This window comes from Pan paniscus, chromosome 11 (assembly GCF_029289425.2).
Source record: "Pan paniscus chromosome 11, NHGRI_mPanPan1-v2.0_pri, whole genome shotgun sequence".
In the NCBI taxonomy this organism is placed as follows: Eukaryota; Metazoa; Chordata; class Mammalia; order Primates; family Hominidae; genus Pan; species Pan paniscus.
The window spans coordinates 91,123,448-91,136,496 of record NC_073260.2 but is presented as its reverse complement, the minus strand read 5'-3'; the positions used below and the strand labels follow the sequence as shown (position 1 = coordinate 91,136,496).

The following is a 13,049-nucleotide window of genomic DNA, read 5'->3' as shown; positions in this document are numbered from 1 at the left end:
AGAGGTCTGAGTATCTGTGCTACACTTCCTAGCTCCGTGCCCTAATACTTCTTACCTGGTATTCAGGATCCCCCTTCTATTCTCCTCTTCCTTCCACAGCCCCCCGCCAGGTAGCTTGCTTACCACCCTATCATTCTGTCTCTGACAATTAAGAGCAAACCATGTCATAATGGTCAGGCTTTTCACCTGGACCTCTTCTTCATGTCAGGCTTAGACATCTGGGGCTGGGGAGGCACAGAGAAAACCTAACACTGCCAGGGAAACCCTTGCCTGCAATCCATAAAGAGCTGTTCTTCCAGCAGTCTGACCCCTGTTCTACCACTTACCAGTGAGCTCATTATTGAGGTTGACAAAGAGGGGGTTGTTCTTCCAATCAAACGTTGATACCAAGAAAAGGAATCGAAGGAAGCCAACCTGGGGGGAACTAAAGGGCTGGAGTAAGCAAAGAATCCAGGGCCCAGCCACATATCCCCAGGCTTCTCTCAGGCTATGGAGCTCAGACCCCCTGGTGTGGATTGGCAGGGCAGGGCATCTTAGAACCCCTTCTGCCACTTGCTCAACCACCCATTCCCATGTAGACTTAGGGTGCAGCACGAAGGATGATGGCTGGCCGCAAGGAAACTTCTCAGCTAGGGAAAAAGTGGAGGGAATCACCTCGGAGGGGTGAAGGGCTCAGGGTGCAGGAAAAGGGCAGCGGCCACCAGATCCAGGCTCTCATCAGCGAAACCCTCACCAAGAAGCTGGGCACGCACCCACCGCTTGGCCAGCCGTGCCACACCAGAGAAGGCTGGGTGCTGCTGCTGCAGTCTGCGGAGAGAAGGGGAGTGTCAGTGAGACTCAGGGCCCCACTGCCACTGTTCATCCAGCCCCTACCCAAGGCCAGCCTCAGTGATAATAGGTTACATATGTAATCTCATATTCTCTTAAGAAATGCACCAAGAAGTTGACCCTAGTGTTATTTCCATTTTACAGATGACAAATATAGGGACCAAGGAGGAAAATCTGACCATAGGGTCACAGTCAGTAAGTGGCAGAGCCAGGATTCCAGAACCTGCCTGACTCCAGAACTCATACCCCTAACTATGATACCATCTGGCCCCCGGAGAGACAGGTGGCTAGGTGAGGAGAATGGAGGCAGGAGGGGGCCTACAGACAGGAAGAAGCTGTGTCAGTGGCCTTACCCGTGCAGGGCACTGGTGAGCAGCGGCAACTGCCTTGTGTCTCTCTCAAGGCGGAGGGAGGCAGCTGTGTCCCTCAGCGAGATCATCCCCTCTGGGCTCTGCACCTCCTTCAGGATCTGGGGCTCCCGCTGATAGGCCACGCGAATCCGAAACACAAATCCATCCTGTTGGAAGAAGGTATGGAAAGAGAAGGATGTGTCAGCCCAGAACCCCGGGAGTACTCTGTGGCCTACAGCCCTATTACCCAGCGTGGTACCCACAGGGGTGTCTTCTTCCACGCCCTGACATCCCTGGTGCCCCGCTTCCCTGGGGACATATCTGCCTGCACCAGCCTAACCTTAAGGACATCCGTGTGCGTGGCAGTGGCACGGCACTGCAGACCATGCTGTTGTGTCAACAGCTCTGCCAGGCGCAGCTGGAAGGCAGCTCGGACCCGCTGCACGGCCTCAGCGTCCTGTGGCCACTGGCCACTGCCCTCCAGGTGACAAACCACTGAGGAAGAAGAGTCAGAGGTCTCATACTGTGGCCTGGAGCTGGAACTATCCCTCCCACTCCCTCCCAAGGGCCCTCTTACCGGTCATGGGCTCCACGTAGGCCGGACAGGGCTTATCGAGCCGGGGCAGCAGTGAGGACCGCTCCCGCAGAGGCTCATAGAAGGAGAAGGCTGGACGGACTGGAGTTGGTGGGAACACCTGTGGAAGAAGAGGGGCTGAGGAATGGGCCTGGGACTGGGAGGGAGTGCCCAGAGTCAGGAGTTGGAAGTGGGGAATACTGGGTGACTGGAGCAGAGGTGGGGCCACTAAGCAGAAAGGTCACTTGCGCCGTTGCACCTCACCTCTGTGTAGCGCAGCACTGGGTGAGCTCCCTGAACAGCAGACACAGTCAGTGGGAGACCCTCTAGCCCCCACAGTAGGCGACTGAGGTCGTCGTAGCAACGCACCGCCGCTACCAGGGCCTCCTCGCCTGTGCTGGAGGTCTGAGAGGGAGAAGACGGTCAGGAGGCTGGACCCTACAGGAGGCCAGCTTCACCTGGATTCTGCCCCAGCTCAGGCTGCAGCAGAGCCAGCACCGCCGCCTGCTGGACATGCCAGGAAGTGCAAGCTGGCCAAGGCTGAGAGGACTCTCCCCACAGATTACTCTACAATCACTAGCCTTGACCCCAAGACCCTTACCTCTTTCAGGCCTTGGATAAGTGCATCCAGGGGGCCCCCCACATAGTGGACACAGGTTTCTGGGATGTCAGCATGGCTGAAAAAGAGGCAGAGACACAGTGAGAAAATTTGGGGCTATGTTCTCGCTCAACTGCCTGGGCCAGACCCCTGAAAAGGCTCCCCAGCCTACACTGCCTTCTGGAATCCAGATGCCAACACTCACAGTGCCAAGAGGTGGGTGACCACCTGGTGGGGAATAAGGCGCTTCTGGGACATAGAGGCTGCCTCCCAGACCACAGCTTCCCGAATGGCTCCGTCCTGGAAACGCCGAAGCTCCGAGCGGGATCCCCAGAACTGGCGGAATTTAGCAGCCTGAGGAGGCAAGGGTGGTAGTAGAGCTGGGGAAGGAAGGGCTCTGTGGACCCTCCCCAACAAGCTTCAGTCCAGGTGCCATGAGGACGAGCCACCCCATTCCTTCCAGTGTACAAGCTGGGGTCCCCCACCTCAGGCTGGTCTGCCTCTGGACCCAGCTCAAGGACGCTGGTCAGTCCCTCAGGCCGGAGAAGGAGTCCCAGGGTCAGGGTCCCAGAGTCTTTGTGCTTTGGTGGATCTTGGCTGATGTCCCACTGCAGGATTTCAAAAGGCTGAGCTCAGTCCTCCAATCCTCCAGCCTGGCCTAGAAACCTACTTTCTAGCTAGCTAGAAACGCCTAGCTGGAGGAATGGTGTGTCCTTTGTGTCTCTTGGGACCCTGGATCCAGCCCAACTCAGACCCAAACTCCCCAACCTACACCACCTCACCTCTGGGACTGGGGGTCGAGAGTGAGCCAGCAGGTTCAGCCGAGCCCCCAGGCCCTGCTCCAGGAGGGTGGTCAGGGGGCCCAAAGCGGCTGAGACATAGTCCCCACCATTGTCCTGCAGCTCTGGCCAGAGCTTCAGCCGGTGGCACGCTGCCTGCAGGCGACTCAGTGGACGGAGACTGGAGGGGTACAAAGGGCCAAAGAGGGGTAATCAGGTTGCTGGCCCCTAGTACCACCTCCTCCCTGAATGATCTGAGCACCTGTCTGAAGACCTTTGCCCCACGACTGTAGCCCCAAAGAGACAGGACCCGCCAACATACCCTGTCACCCCTAAACTCACTGCAGGACATGGTCGAAAGCCCGGATCATGGGTTTGGGAGTCATCAACAGCAGGTGGAACCCGTCGTCAGCTCTGCTGTCCAGCAACATCATAGACAGCCGTGCCTCATGCTGTACCTTGAGCCACAGAAGGGACCATCCCTGTGCCCTTCATTGATCCAAGGGCTTAGACCAGGAGACATGCCCTAAACTTAGCTCTTTGAAGAGGAGTTTCTGGGGTTCTGGTACTTGCAAAAGGGACAGAGTCTGGGCTGAGACATCAGGGGAACACAGATTGGGGGCCCATTGGTACCTGGTGGTAAGTAGAGGCAGTGACATCAGCACAGAGGTTGAGATGGCCTGAGGAGTCCAGGAAGACAACGGAGAAGGCCTGGTGGAAGTCAGCCAGGGCCGGCTTGGGGGGGTGTAGAGAGAAGCAGGTCAGGATTGGCACCTTACTTGCAGGCCTCTTGGCATAGACCTGGCCCTTCCCCAACTCACCAAAGAGGGATCTGAGCTGAGACATAAACTGATCCCGTTAACTGTCAGGTCTGTAGTGGCTGAAGTGAATCACAAGTGTATTAGAAGGTATCCCCTTCTGGGGACCCAGCCCTAATGACACCCTCCCTCAGCCGATTCAGTTTGCTCATCTGTCTGATGGCAAAACACCAAAAGACCCCTACTGGGATGAGAGGATTCCCAGGAGGAGTGGAGCCCCTGGCCTTTCCCCACCTAGTTGCCTCACCCAGAAACTGCAAGACACTTCTCAGGACCTGGTAGCCACTCATGGTGGTATGGATCTTGCGTGTAGACACAAGGAAGACAACCAGCATGGAGACAAGGAACCCAGTAAACCCACCCTGGCCCTGAAAGAGACAGGGAGAGGCTGAGGTCAGAGCCTGCCCATCACACAGGCGCTCAGGTAGGGAGGCTGCGCCACCCCCAACTCACCTTGTCCAGCTCCCGCTGCCGCAGCCAGACCTTCAGAAGTGCCACGCCATCCTTCAGGCCCTGGGCTGAACTCAGAATGGTTGACAGCAGCTGCAAATGGGACTCAAGAACTGTATCTTGCAGGACCCATGTGTTATAGCGGGGGGTAGGAGGCTCTGGGCTACCTGTGGGATGAAAAGGGAAGCCATGAGAGGAAAAGTCCCCACACCTCTTCCCTCCAGCTCCACCTCAACACCAGGGCCTGCTCACCATCCCCTGCAGGACTCTGCCCTCGGTACCAGGCAGAGCGCACATTGTTCTTGGTTGGCAGCAAGCGGCACGGGCGGAAGAAGTCAGGTGGAGGGCACGGATGCAGACGTACAGTGACCAGGCGCTCATCCTTTCCTGCCAGAGACAGTGAGTGCTGAGACTCTGCAGGAGCCCTTGGAGCCAGAGGGCTCCCCATCCTGTCCCCCCATACTTGAGGCCTCCGTGCCTCTGTGCCTTCTCCTCCAGATTTACCATCCCATGCTATGCCCTCAGCCCAATGTGTGCCTCTCACCACGCGGCCGCAGCAACAGTGAGGGTTTCAGGTGGCAGCCATTTGTGTAGGAGAAGCAAACACTGCCAAAGAGGGGGTCCTGGGCCAGGTGGTGAGCCAAGTGGGCCAGGTAGAGGGCACGCTTGCGGAAGTAGCGCTGGTTCAGCCCGTCCTTGTCCTGTAGGATTTCCTGGAGGGGCCAGGGGAGAAGAGAAGGCCAGGCACATAAGTGCTTGTGGAGCTGTGGGCCAAGGTGAAACCAAGGTGAGAGAGCCAGGGCTCCTCTGCTGACAGAAGTGCCTGAGCCACGGTTAGCAACACTAGGCCCAGTTCTCATATCTGGAGAGCAAAGCTCCAAAAGGACAGCAACTGGCCCGAGGGATCTAAGCTGCCTTCAGGATGCTTGCAATGGTCTGCTCTTCTGATTTAGAATTCTGACTTCAATCCCCTGGCAAGCGGCAGATAAGAAAGAGGGATCCAGGATTTGTAGGTAGTCAGGTGGTGGGCCTCTATCCCCTAAACCCTGGACCTTACCCTGGGCATGGTCAGTGCCACATCCACATTGATGTCTGGTCGGATGCAGGTGCCCAGAAGGTAGCTGCCCACAACAGTAACCTGGGCTGGGGGCAGAAAGCGGAAACAGCCCTTCACAGCATAGGGCACTTGGTGGAGGGGCACTCGAACCCCAGCTGGGAGCCATGCCTGGTCAGTGAGCTGTGGGGGCAGAGACAGGGACACATACTGATTCAACTGCCTTCCTCACATGTACCCTTTATGTCTAGAAGACATTTTAACACATCGATATGTTTGAAACCAAACTCCCAATCTTCCCATAACTATGTCTTCCTTGCTAAGACAACTCCATATGAGTTGCTCAAGCCAAAACCACTTAAATCACCTTAACTTAGCTCTGTTAAGAATACCCATTTTACGAGCCGGGCGCGGTGGCTCACGCCTGTAATCCCAGCACTTTGGGAGGCCGAGGTGGGCGGATCACGAGGTCAGAAGATCGAGACCATCCTGGCTAACACGGTGAAACCCCGTCTCTACAAAAATAATTAGCCGGGCATGGCGGCGTGTGCCTGTAGTCCCAGCTGCTGGGGAGGCTGAGGCAGGAGAATGGCGTGAACCCGGGAGGTGGAGCATGCAGTGAGCCGAGATCGCACCACTGCACTACAGCCTGGAGAACAGAGCAAGACTCTGTCTCAAAAAAAAAAAGAATACCAATTTTACTACCAAAATGTATTCAGAAATGGATCACTTCTCTAAAAAGAAAACTTTTTTAAAACAGAGAGAGGAAAAGATTTAAAAAAAAAAAAAAAAAAAAGAAAGAAAGAAATGGATCACTTCACTACTTTCCTCCCTAGTTTGAGGAGCCACCATTTCTCAGTGCCTAGACTAGTTCCTAACTGGTCTCTCTAATCTCATCATTGTCCCTCTCCATTCTACTTTTGACACAACAGCCGGAGTAAATTTTTCTAAAACTAAACTTTTTAAGGCTGGAAAAGTGAACTTTTTAGGCTGGGCACGGTGGCTCACACCTGTAATCCCAGCACTTTGGAAGGCCAAGGCGAGCAGATTACCTGAGGTCAGGAGTTCAAGACTAACCTGGCCAACATGGTGAAACCCCCTCTCTACTAAAAATACCAAAAAAATTAGCCGGGTGTGATAATCCCAGCTACTCGGGAGGCTGAGGCAGGAGAATCGCTTGAACCCGAGAGGTGGAGGCTGCAGTGAACTGAGATCGCACCATTGCACTCCAGTGTGGAGGACAAGAGCAAGACTTCATCTCAAAAACAAAAACAAAAACGTGAACTTTTAAAAGTTAGAGGGCATCACTGTTCTGCAAAATAAAATCCAGCAGTGGCTCCCCATCTCACCCAGAGCAACAGCCAAAGTCCCTATTTCAGGACACAATGCCCTGCATGATATGCTACTTTTCCCCATCACCTTTCTGAACTCATCTCCTTCTGTCTTCCTCATTCATTCCAAGGAATGTAACTGGAACATTCCTGCCTTTGTGCCTTTGTACTGGCTGTTCCCCCTTCCTGGAATGCTTTTATTCCCTTAGATATCTATATAGCTGACTCACCTACTTCAAGTCTTTACACAAATGTCACTTCAATAAGGCCTACTTTGTGAACACCCCCTTTAAACTTGTAAACCACTCCCATCCTCTAATACTCCCAATCCCCTTACATTGCTCGTCCTACTTTTTCCTTTTTCCAGTGTTTACCACATTCTAACATTGCCATAGAGTTTACCTGTTATGCTTATCTATTAACTATAACCTCAGCATTAGAGCATAGGCTATTATTTACTGATATATCCTAAGAACACAAATACTGCAAGGCATGGAAGTACTTGCTGAATGAATACACAAATGACCACGCTCCCAGCTAAGCTTCCTTGCTGTGAGAATGAGCTCCCTGCACCCCAATCCTTAAACAGAGTAACAGCAAGGCCCCTGTTTGATATACCCCCACTGGAGGTCTCTCTTGGGCTTCCCAGTTACCCAGGCCACTTGCTTACCTCTGTCTCAGGGACTGAGGGCACCCTCACGACCCGCTGGTTGACCTCCCGTAGGAAGGCATCAATCCGATCCTTCTTCTTCTCTGACAGCCTTACTTCCTTTAGTAGCTCCTCTACCTGTAAGAGAGGGTAGAAGACACTCCATCAGCCTCAGGGTCCCAGGTACACACCTCGAACAAAAGCTGCAGACACTCAACAGTACCTGTAAACGAAGCAAGCTGGAGTGGAACAAGATCTCAGTCTCCCGAAGGCGATTAAGCTCCTCATTGGTAGGCTCCTTGTACAGTTCTGCCCTGCTGAGCTTCACTGGCTGCAGGAGGCCCTTCGCTGGAGGTTCAGCCAATGTACGCTTCCTGGAGGATGCTTTCTTCCCCTCTTTGCCTGTGCCTTCCAGGGCTGGTTCCATCACCTGTGGCCAGTGAGGGAGAAGCCATTTTGAGGTAATAGGTATCTAGCATCTGCTGCCTAAAGTGCCACCATGATAGGTTGTGGGTAAAAGCTTCACCTGCTCTGTCCCTCTTTTGAGTAGGAGTCAGATTTTGTAAAACTCAGGAGAATCGTTACTTGGATGAACATCACTGAGCGCTGAGCCGAAAATTCCTTGAGTTAAGAGCTCTCCTGTCTACCTGACACCACAAGCATGGAACTCTGTTTGGAATTGGTAGTGATAGAAGCTGACTGGGCCCAGGCTGGACACGGTGGCTGACGCCTGTAATCCCAGCAGTTTGGGAGGTGGAGCTGGGCGGATCAGCTGAAGTCAGGAGTTCGAAATCAGCCTGGCCAACATGGGGAAACTCCGTCTCTATTAAAAATACAAAAATTAGCCAGGTGTGGTGGCACATGCCTGTAATCTCAGCTACTCGGGAGACTGAGGCAGGAAAATCACTTGAACCCAGGAGGCAGAGGCTGAAGTGAGCCGAGATCGTGCCATTGCATTCTAGCCTGGGCAACAGAGCAAGACTGTCAAAAAAAAAAAAAAAAAAAAAAAAAAAGAAGAAGCTGACTGAGCCCTGCCCTAAGTAATGCCCAGGCCCCTTGTATTTTCAGGAAGTTTCCTCTTCTGCTGATATAGGCCTGGGACTTCTCAAATGTCTTTCCCATTCTCGCTCCAACCAAATCCTGCCAGGTTCCACCTCCTCTAGGAAGACCTGACTGCCTCAGTTTACACTAAATACTGATGGAAGGAGCTAGAACCGACTGGACCCCAGAGGATACATTTAGCAAGTCATTAAATCCTCAAAATAATTCTTGAAGACACTTGAAGTCCCACTATTCACTCGAGGTTCCACAACTGGTACACCCGTACTATGAGCAGGCTTCAAAGGCAAGCGTGCAGGATCCCAAACCTTTTCCCCTACAGCCGTGGGCCCATCGCCTCCACGATGCCTCTCATCCCAGAAAGCCTTACTGGAGCCCTCCAGGAGAGGCACCGTATGCCCTCCGCTACAGCGGGGAGCACAGAACTGGACACAAATTCTGTGGAGGGAGGAAGATCCCGCTTATCGTCAAGAACCACCAAATAAAAGAAACGACCCAAGTGTGGGTCTCTTCAACTTTGAGGTGCAGAGCTCCAGAAGGGAGCAGAGGCTCTACTGGCTTCACTGCTTCTAACCAAATACTGCCAGGTTCCATCACCCCTAGCAAGCCCTGTCTCAGTGCCACTGGCTGGAAACATCCTCCAGAATGGGCCGCCGGCATGGCTTTCACCCGCAAGCTGTCAGATCACGCCATCTCGGGCCCTGCAGCCAAGGGAGCGCACATTGAGCCTCTGTTCCTCCCCGATGGCTCAACCCACCTCTGGCTCTCCAGTCGCTCCGCGAAGCTGCTCTCCAGCTGGCGCCGGCCCCATCACTCGGGGTCCAGCACTCTCCCGCACTTCAGATTCTAGCCGGGTCTATACCGCATAGCTTCCCACGTGGGCGGAAATGCCTAACTCCAGGCCCAAGTCCAGCCCACCCCAATTCCTCAGGACTCCACCCACTCCAGAGCTATTGGATTATCAGTCGATTACTCGCTTGCCATTGGCCGGGCAGTCTCAAGGCCCGCCCATTAAGGGAGGGGACAAACGGGTTTGTGTGCTTTACGGCCTCTTCGCGACGCTAGAACGGAAGCCTGCCCGTAGCTAGGCCTTTGCTTTCTTTTCCTCACTTCCTTCGCGTGGCTGCAATCGGGAAGGGCGGAGCTAGTTTGTTCCTTTTGGTCAGGTTTGTTTACAGCAGTTATTCCTCCCTTTTTCTTTATTTGCTACACCTTATCAGTTAACAAATCTTGTCAGTTCTACCTCCAAAACATACCTTGAATTTATTCATTTTTCTGTGTCTTCACTGCCAGGTTTAGCCCGTCACATCATCTTGTTCCCGAATTATTGTTACGACTTTTCTCCAGTTTTTACTTATTACTTAGCTTATTACAATTTCAAGTAATTTAGTTATTTTTATTTATTTATTTATTTATTTATTTTTGGAGTAGTCTTGCTCTGTCGCCCAGGCTGGAGTGCAGTGGCACGATCTCAGCTCCTTGCATCCTCCCTCTCCCAGGCTCAAGCGATTCTCGTGCCTCAGCCTCCTGAGGAGCTGGGATTACAGGCAGGTACCATCACACCCGTCTAATTTTTTTATTTTCACTAGAGATGGGGTTTCCTCATGTTGCCTAGGCTGGTCTCAAACTCCTGACTGCCAGTGACCCGCCCACCTTGGCCTCCCGAAATGCTGGGATTACAGGCCTGAGCCACTGCTCCCGGCCTATTTTTAACATGTGCACATGTACCCTAAAACTTAAAGTATAATAAAAAAATTAAAAAAATTAAAAAAAATTTAAAACAAATGTTGCAAGAATAATATAATGAATGCGCATATACTCTTCACCTAGATTCACTTAGTGTTACTATTTTGCCAAGTTTATCTTTACCTATGTATTTACATATTATTTTGCAAAACCATTTGAAAACCAATCACACATCTCCCTAAATACTTAGGTATGTATCTACTAAGATCAAGGACTACCTCTTATATAAGCACAGCCCGATTATGAAATTAAGGAAATTTAATCGTGATTCAATACTAGTATACAAATTCCATCTTTAAATTTTGTCAGTTATTCCAGTAATAACCGTTATATGTTTCATTTTATTTCCTAATGCAGGATCATCTAAATTCAACTATTACTATATTATATATATATATATATATATATTTTTTTTTTTTTTTTTTTTTTTTTTTTGAGAGAGAGTGAGTGTCCCTCTGTTGCCCAGGCTAGAGTGCAGTGGGTCGATCTCAGCTTACTGCAACATCCACCTCCTGGTTCAATTGATTATTGTGGCTCGGCTTCCCAAGTAGCTGGGATTACAGGCATGCGCCAACACACCAGGCCAATTTTTGTATTTTTAGTAGAGACAGAGTTTCACCATGATGGCCAGCCTGATCTCGAACTCTGGCCTCAAGTGATCTGCCCTCCTCAGTCTCCCAAAATGCTGGGATTACAGGGGTGAGCCACCGTGCCCAGTCTAAAAATTTGTATTGAAGTACAATATACATAAGGAAAAATTTACATATCCCAAGTGTAAAGCTTGAATACTAACAAACCAAACATACTCATATAGTCAGCTCCCAGAAAATAAGCAGAACATTTCCTGCACCTTCAGACTCTCCCCTCATGCTGCCCTCTAGTAACTCTGCCCCCAACAATCACTATTCTGACTTCAAACAGCGCAGGTCAGTTTATGCAATAGCTTTTTTATTATTTATTATTTATTTATTTATTTATTTTTTGAGACAGAGTCTCACTCTGTCGCCCAGGCCGGAGTGCAGTGGCACGATCTCGGCTCACTGCAAGCTCCACCTCCCGGGTTCAAGTGATTCTCCTGCCTCAGCCTGCCAAGTAGCTGGGACTACAGGCGCCCGCCACCACGCCCGGCTAATTTTTTGTATTTTTTAGTAGAGACGGGGTTTCACCGTGTTAGCCAGGATGGTCTTGATCTCCTGACCTCATGATCCACCCGCCTCGGCCTCTGAAAGTGCTAGGATTACAGGCGTGAGCCGCCGCGCCCGGCTATGCGATAGCTTTTTAAGGAAGTTTCAGAAGAGCGGTATGTCCATTTTCAATTCATTTTCCACACAGCTGCCAGAATTAGTTTTCTAAAATAGAAATTCTATCATGTCACTTCCTTTTAAAAACTCATCAGTGTCTTCCAATTGTACTTAAAACTAAACACAAACTTCAACTTCCATAAAGTCATGATCAATATGGCCCTTCACTTGCTATTCCTTCTTTTTATTTTATTTTATTTTATTTTTTTGAGACAGAGTCTTGCTCTGTCACCCAGGCTGGAGTGCAGAGGTGCAATCTTAGATCACTGCAACCTCCGCCTCCCAGATTCAAGCGATTCTCCTGCCTCAGCCTCCCTAGTAGAGTAGCTGGGACTACAGGCACATGCCACCACACCCGGCTAATTTTGGTATTTTTAGTAAAGACGAGGTTTCACCATGTTGGCTAGGCTGGTCTCAAACTCCTGACCTCAAGTGATCTGCTCATCTCAGCCTCCAAAAGTGCTGGGATTACAGGGGTGAGCCACCTTGCCCAGCTATTCCATCTTTTTTGTGGGAGAAGAGGGGCAAGTTCTCGCTCTGTTGCCTAGGCTGGAATACAGTGGTGGAATCACACCTCAGCCTCCTGAGTAATTGAGACTACACACGCGCACCACCATGCCTGGCTAATTTCTGTATTTTTTTGTAGACTTTTGCCATGTTGCCCAGGCTGGTTTCAAACTCCTGAGGGCAAGGAATCTGCCGGCCTCGGCCTTCGAAAATGCTGGGATTACAGGCATCGGCCACTGCCTGGCCCTCATCATTTTTCTTGCTACTCCACCCCTGGTTCCCTGAGCTACAGCAACATCAGCTTTCTTTCAGTTCCTTCGTTGTATTAAGTTCTTTCCTAACTCCGGGACTTCACCCAAGCTGTTTGTTCCATTTGGAATTTTGCTTTCTTGGCTTTTTCTCCTTTTCATCTTTCACCTCTCAGCATAAATATCACCTCTGGACTCAAACCATCCTCCCACCCCAGCTTCCTGGCTAGCTGGGACCACAGGCGTGCACCACACACTCGACTAATTTTTTGTAGAGACAGGATTTCACCATGTTGCCCAGGCTGGTCTCAAATTCCTGGACTCAAGTGATCCTCCCACCTTGGCCTCCCAAAGTGCTAGGATTACAGGCTTGAGCCACTGTGCCCGGCCAAGGTCTTAACTAAAGTCCTAAAATATGTTCTCTAAACAAATATAGATATGTTTTCTTTTTTCTTTTTCTTTTTTTTTTTTTTGAGATGGAGTCTTTCTCTGTCACGCAGGCTGCAGTGCAGTGGCAAGATCTCAGCTTACTGCAACTTCCACCTCCCAAGTTCAAGTGATTCTCCTGCCTCAGCCTCTGGAGTAGCTGGGATGACAGCCACACACCACCACAACTGGCCAATTTTTGCATTTTTAGTAGAGTAGGCCACCATGTTGGCCAGACTGGTCTAGAACCCCTGTCCTCAAGTGATCTGCCCTCCTCTGCCTCCCAAAGTACTGGGATTACAGGCATGAGCCACCATGCCCAGGCTGTTAT

The 13,049-nt window shown here is 51.2% G+C and overlaps 1 protein-coding gene across 2 annotated transcripts in view; it reads right to left on the bottom strand.

Annotated features, from left to right (window-relative positions):
* NOL6 (nucleolar protein 6) overlaps positions 1–13,049 on the bottom strand; it is a 49,276-nt gene that overhangs the window by 3,104 nt on the left and 33,123 nt on the right. The window contains exons 1-21 of one of the 2 annotated variants that reach the window (XM_003830124.4): positions 9,248–9,403; positions 7,655–7,861; positions 7,453–7,569; positions 5,455–5,634; positions 4,942–5,110; positions 4,650–4,784; positions 4,401–4,564; positions 4,195–4,315; positions 3,951–4,009; positions 3,763–3,864; positions 3,472–3,587; positions 3,133–3,310; positions 2,836–2,958; positions 2,556–2,704; positions 2,354–2,429; positions 2,017–2,157; positions 1,756–1,873; positions 1,519–1,673; positions 1,182–1,345; positions 655–807; positions 327–424 (exon numbers count right to left, since the gene is read on the bottom strand). In XM_003830124.4, the coding sequence (XP_003830172.2) occupies positions 327–424; positions 655–807; positions 1,182–1,345; positions 1,519–1,673; positions 1,756–1,873; positions 2,017–2,157; positions 2,354–2,429; positions 2,556–2,704; positions 2,836–2,958; positions 3,133–3,310; positions 3,472–3,587; positions 3,763–3,864; positions 3,951–4,009; positions 4,195–4,315; positions 4,401–4,564; positions 4,650–4,784; positions 4,942–5,110; positions 5,455–5,634; positions 7,453–7,569; positions 7,655–7,861; positions 9,248–9,301 (2,779 nt within the window). In that variant the 5' untranslated portion in view covers positions 9,302–9,403. Of the gene's footprint in view, positions 1–326; positions 425–654; positions 808–1,181; positions 1,346–1,518; positions 1,674–1,755; positions 1,874–2,016; positions 2,158–2,353; positions 2,430–2,555; positions 2,705–2,835; positions 2,959–3,132; positions 3,311–3,471; positions 3,588–3,762; positions 3,865–3,950; positions 4,010–4,194; positions 4,316–4,400; positions 4,565–4,649; positions 4,785–4,941; positions 5,111–5,454; positions 5,635–7,452; positions 7,570–7,654; positions 7,862–9,247; positions 9,404–13,049 lie in introns of those variants that run through there. The other variant, XM_008955496.4, reaches the window with a different exon arrangement.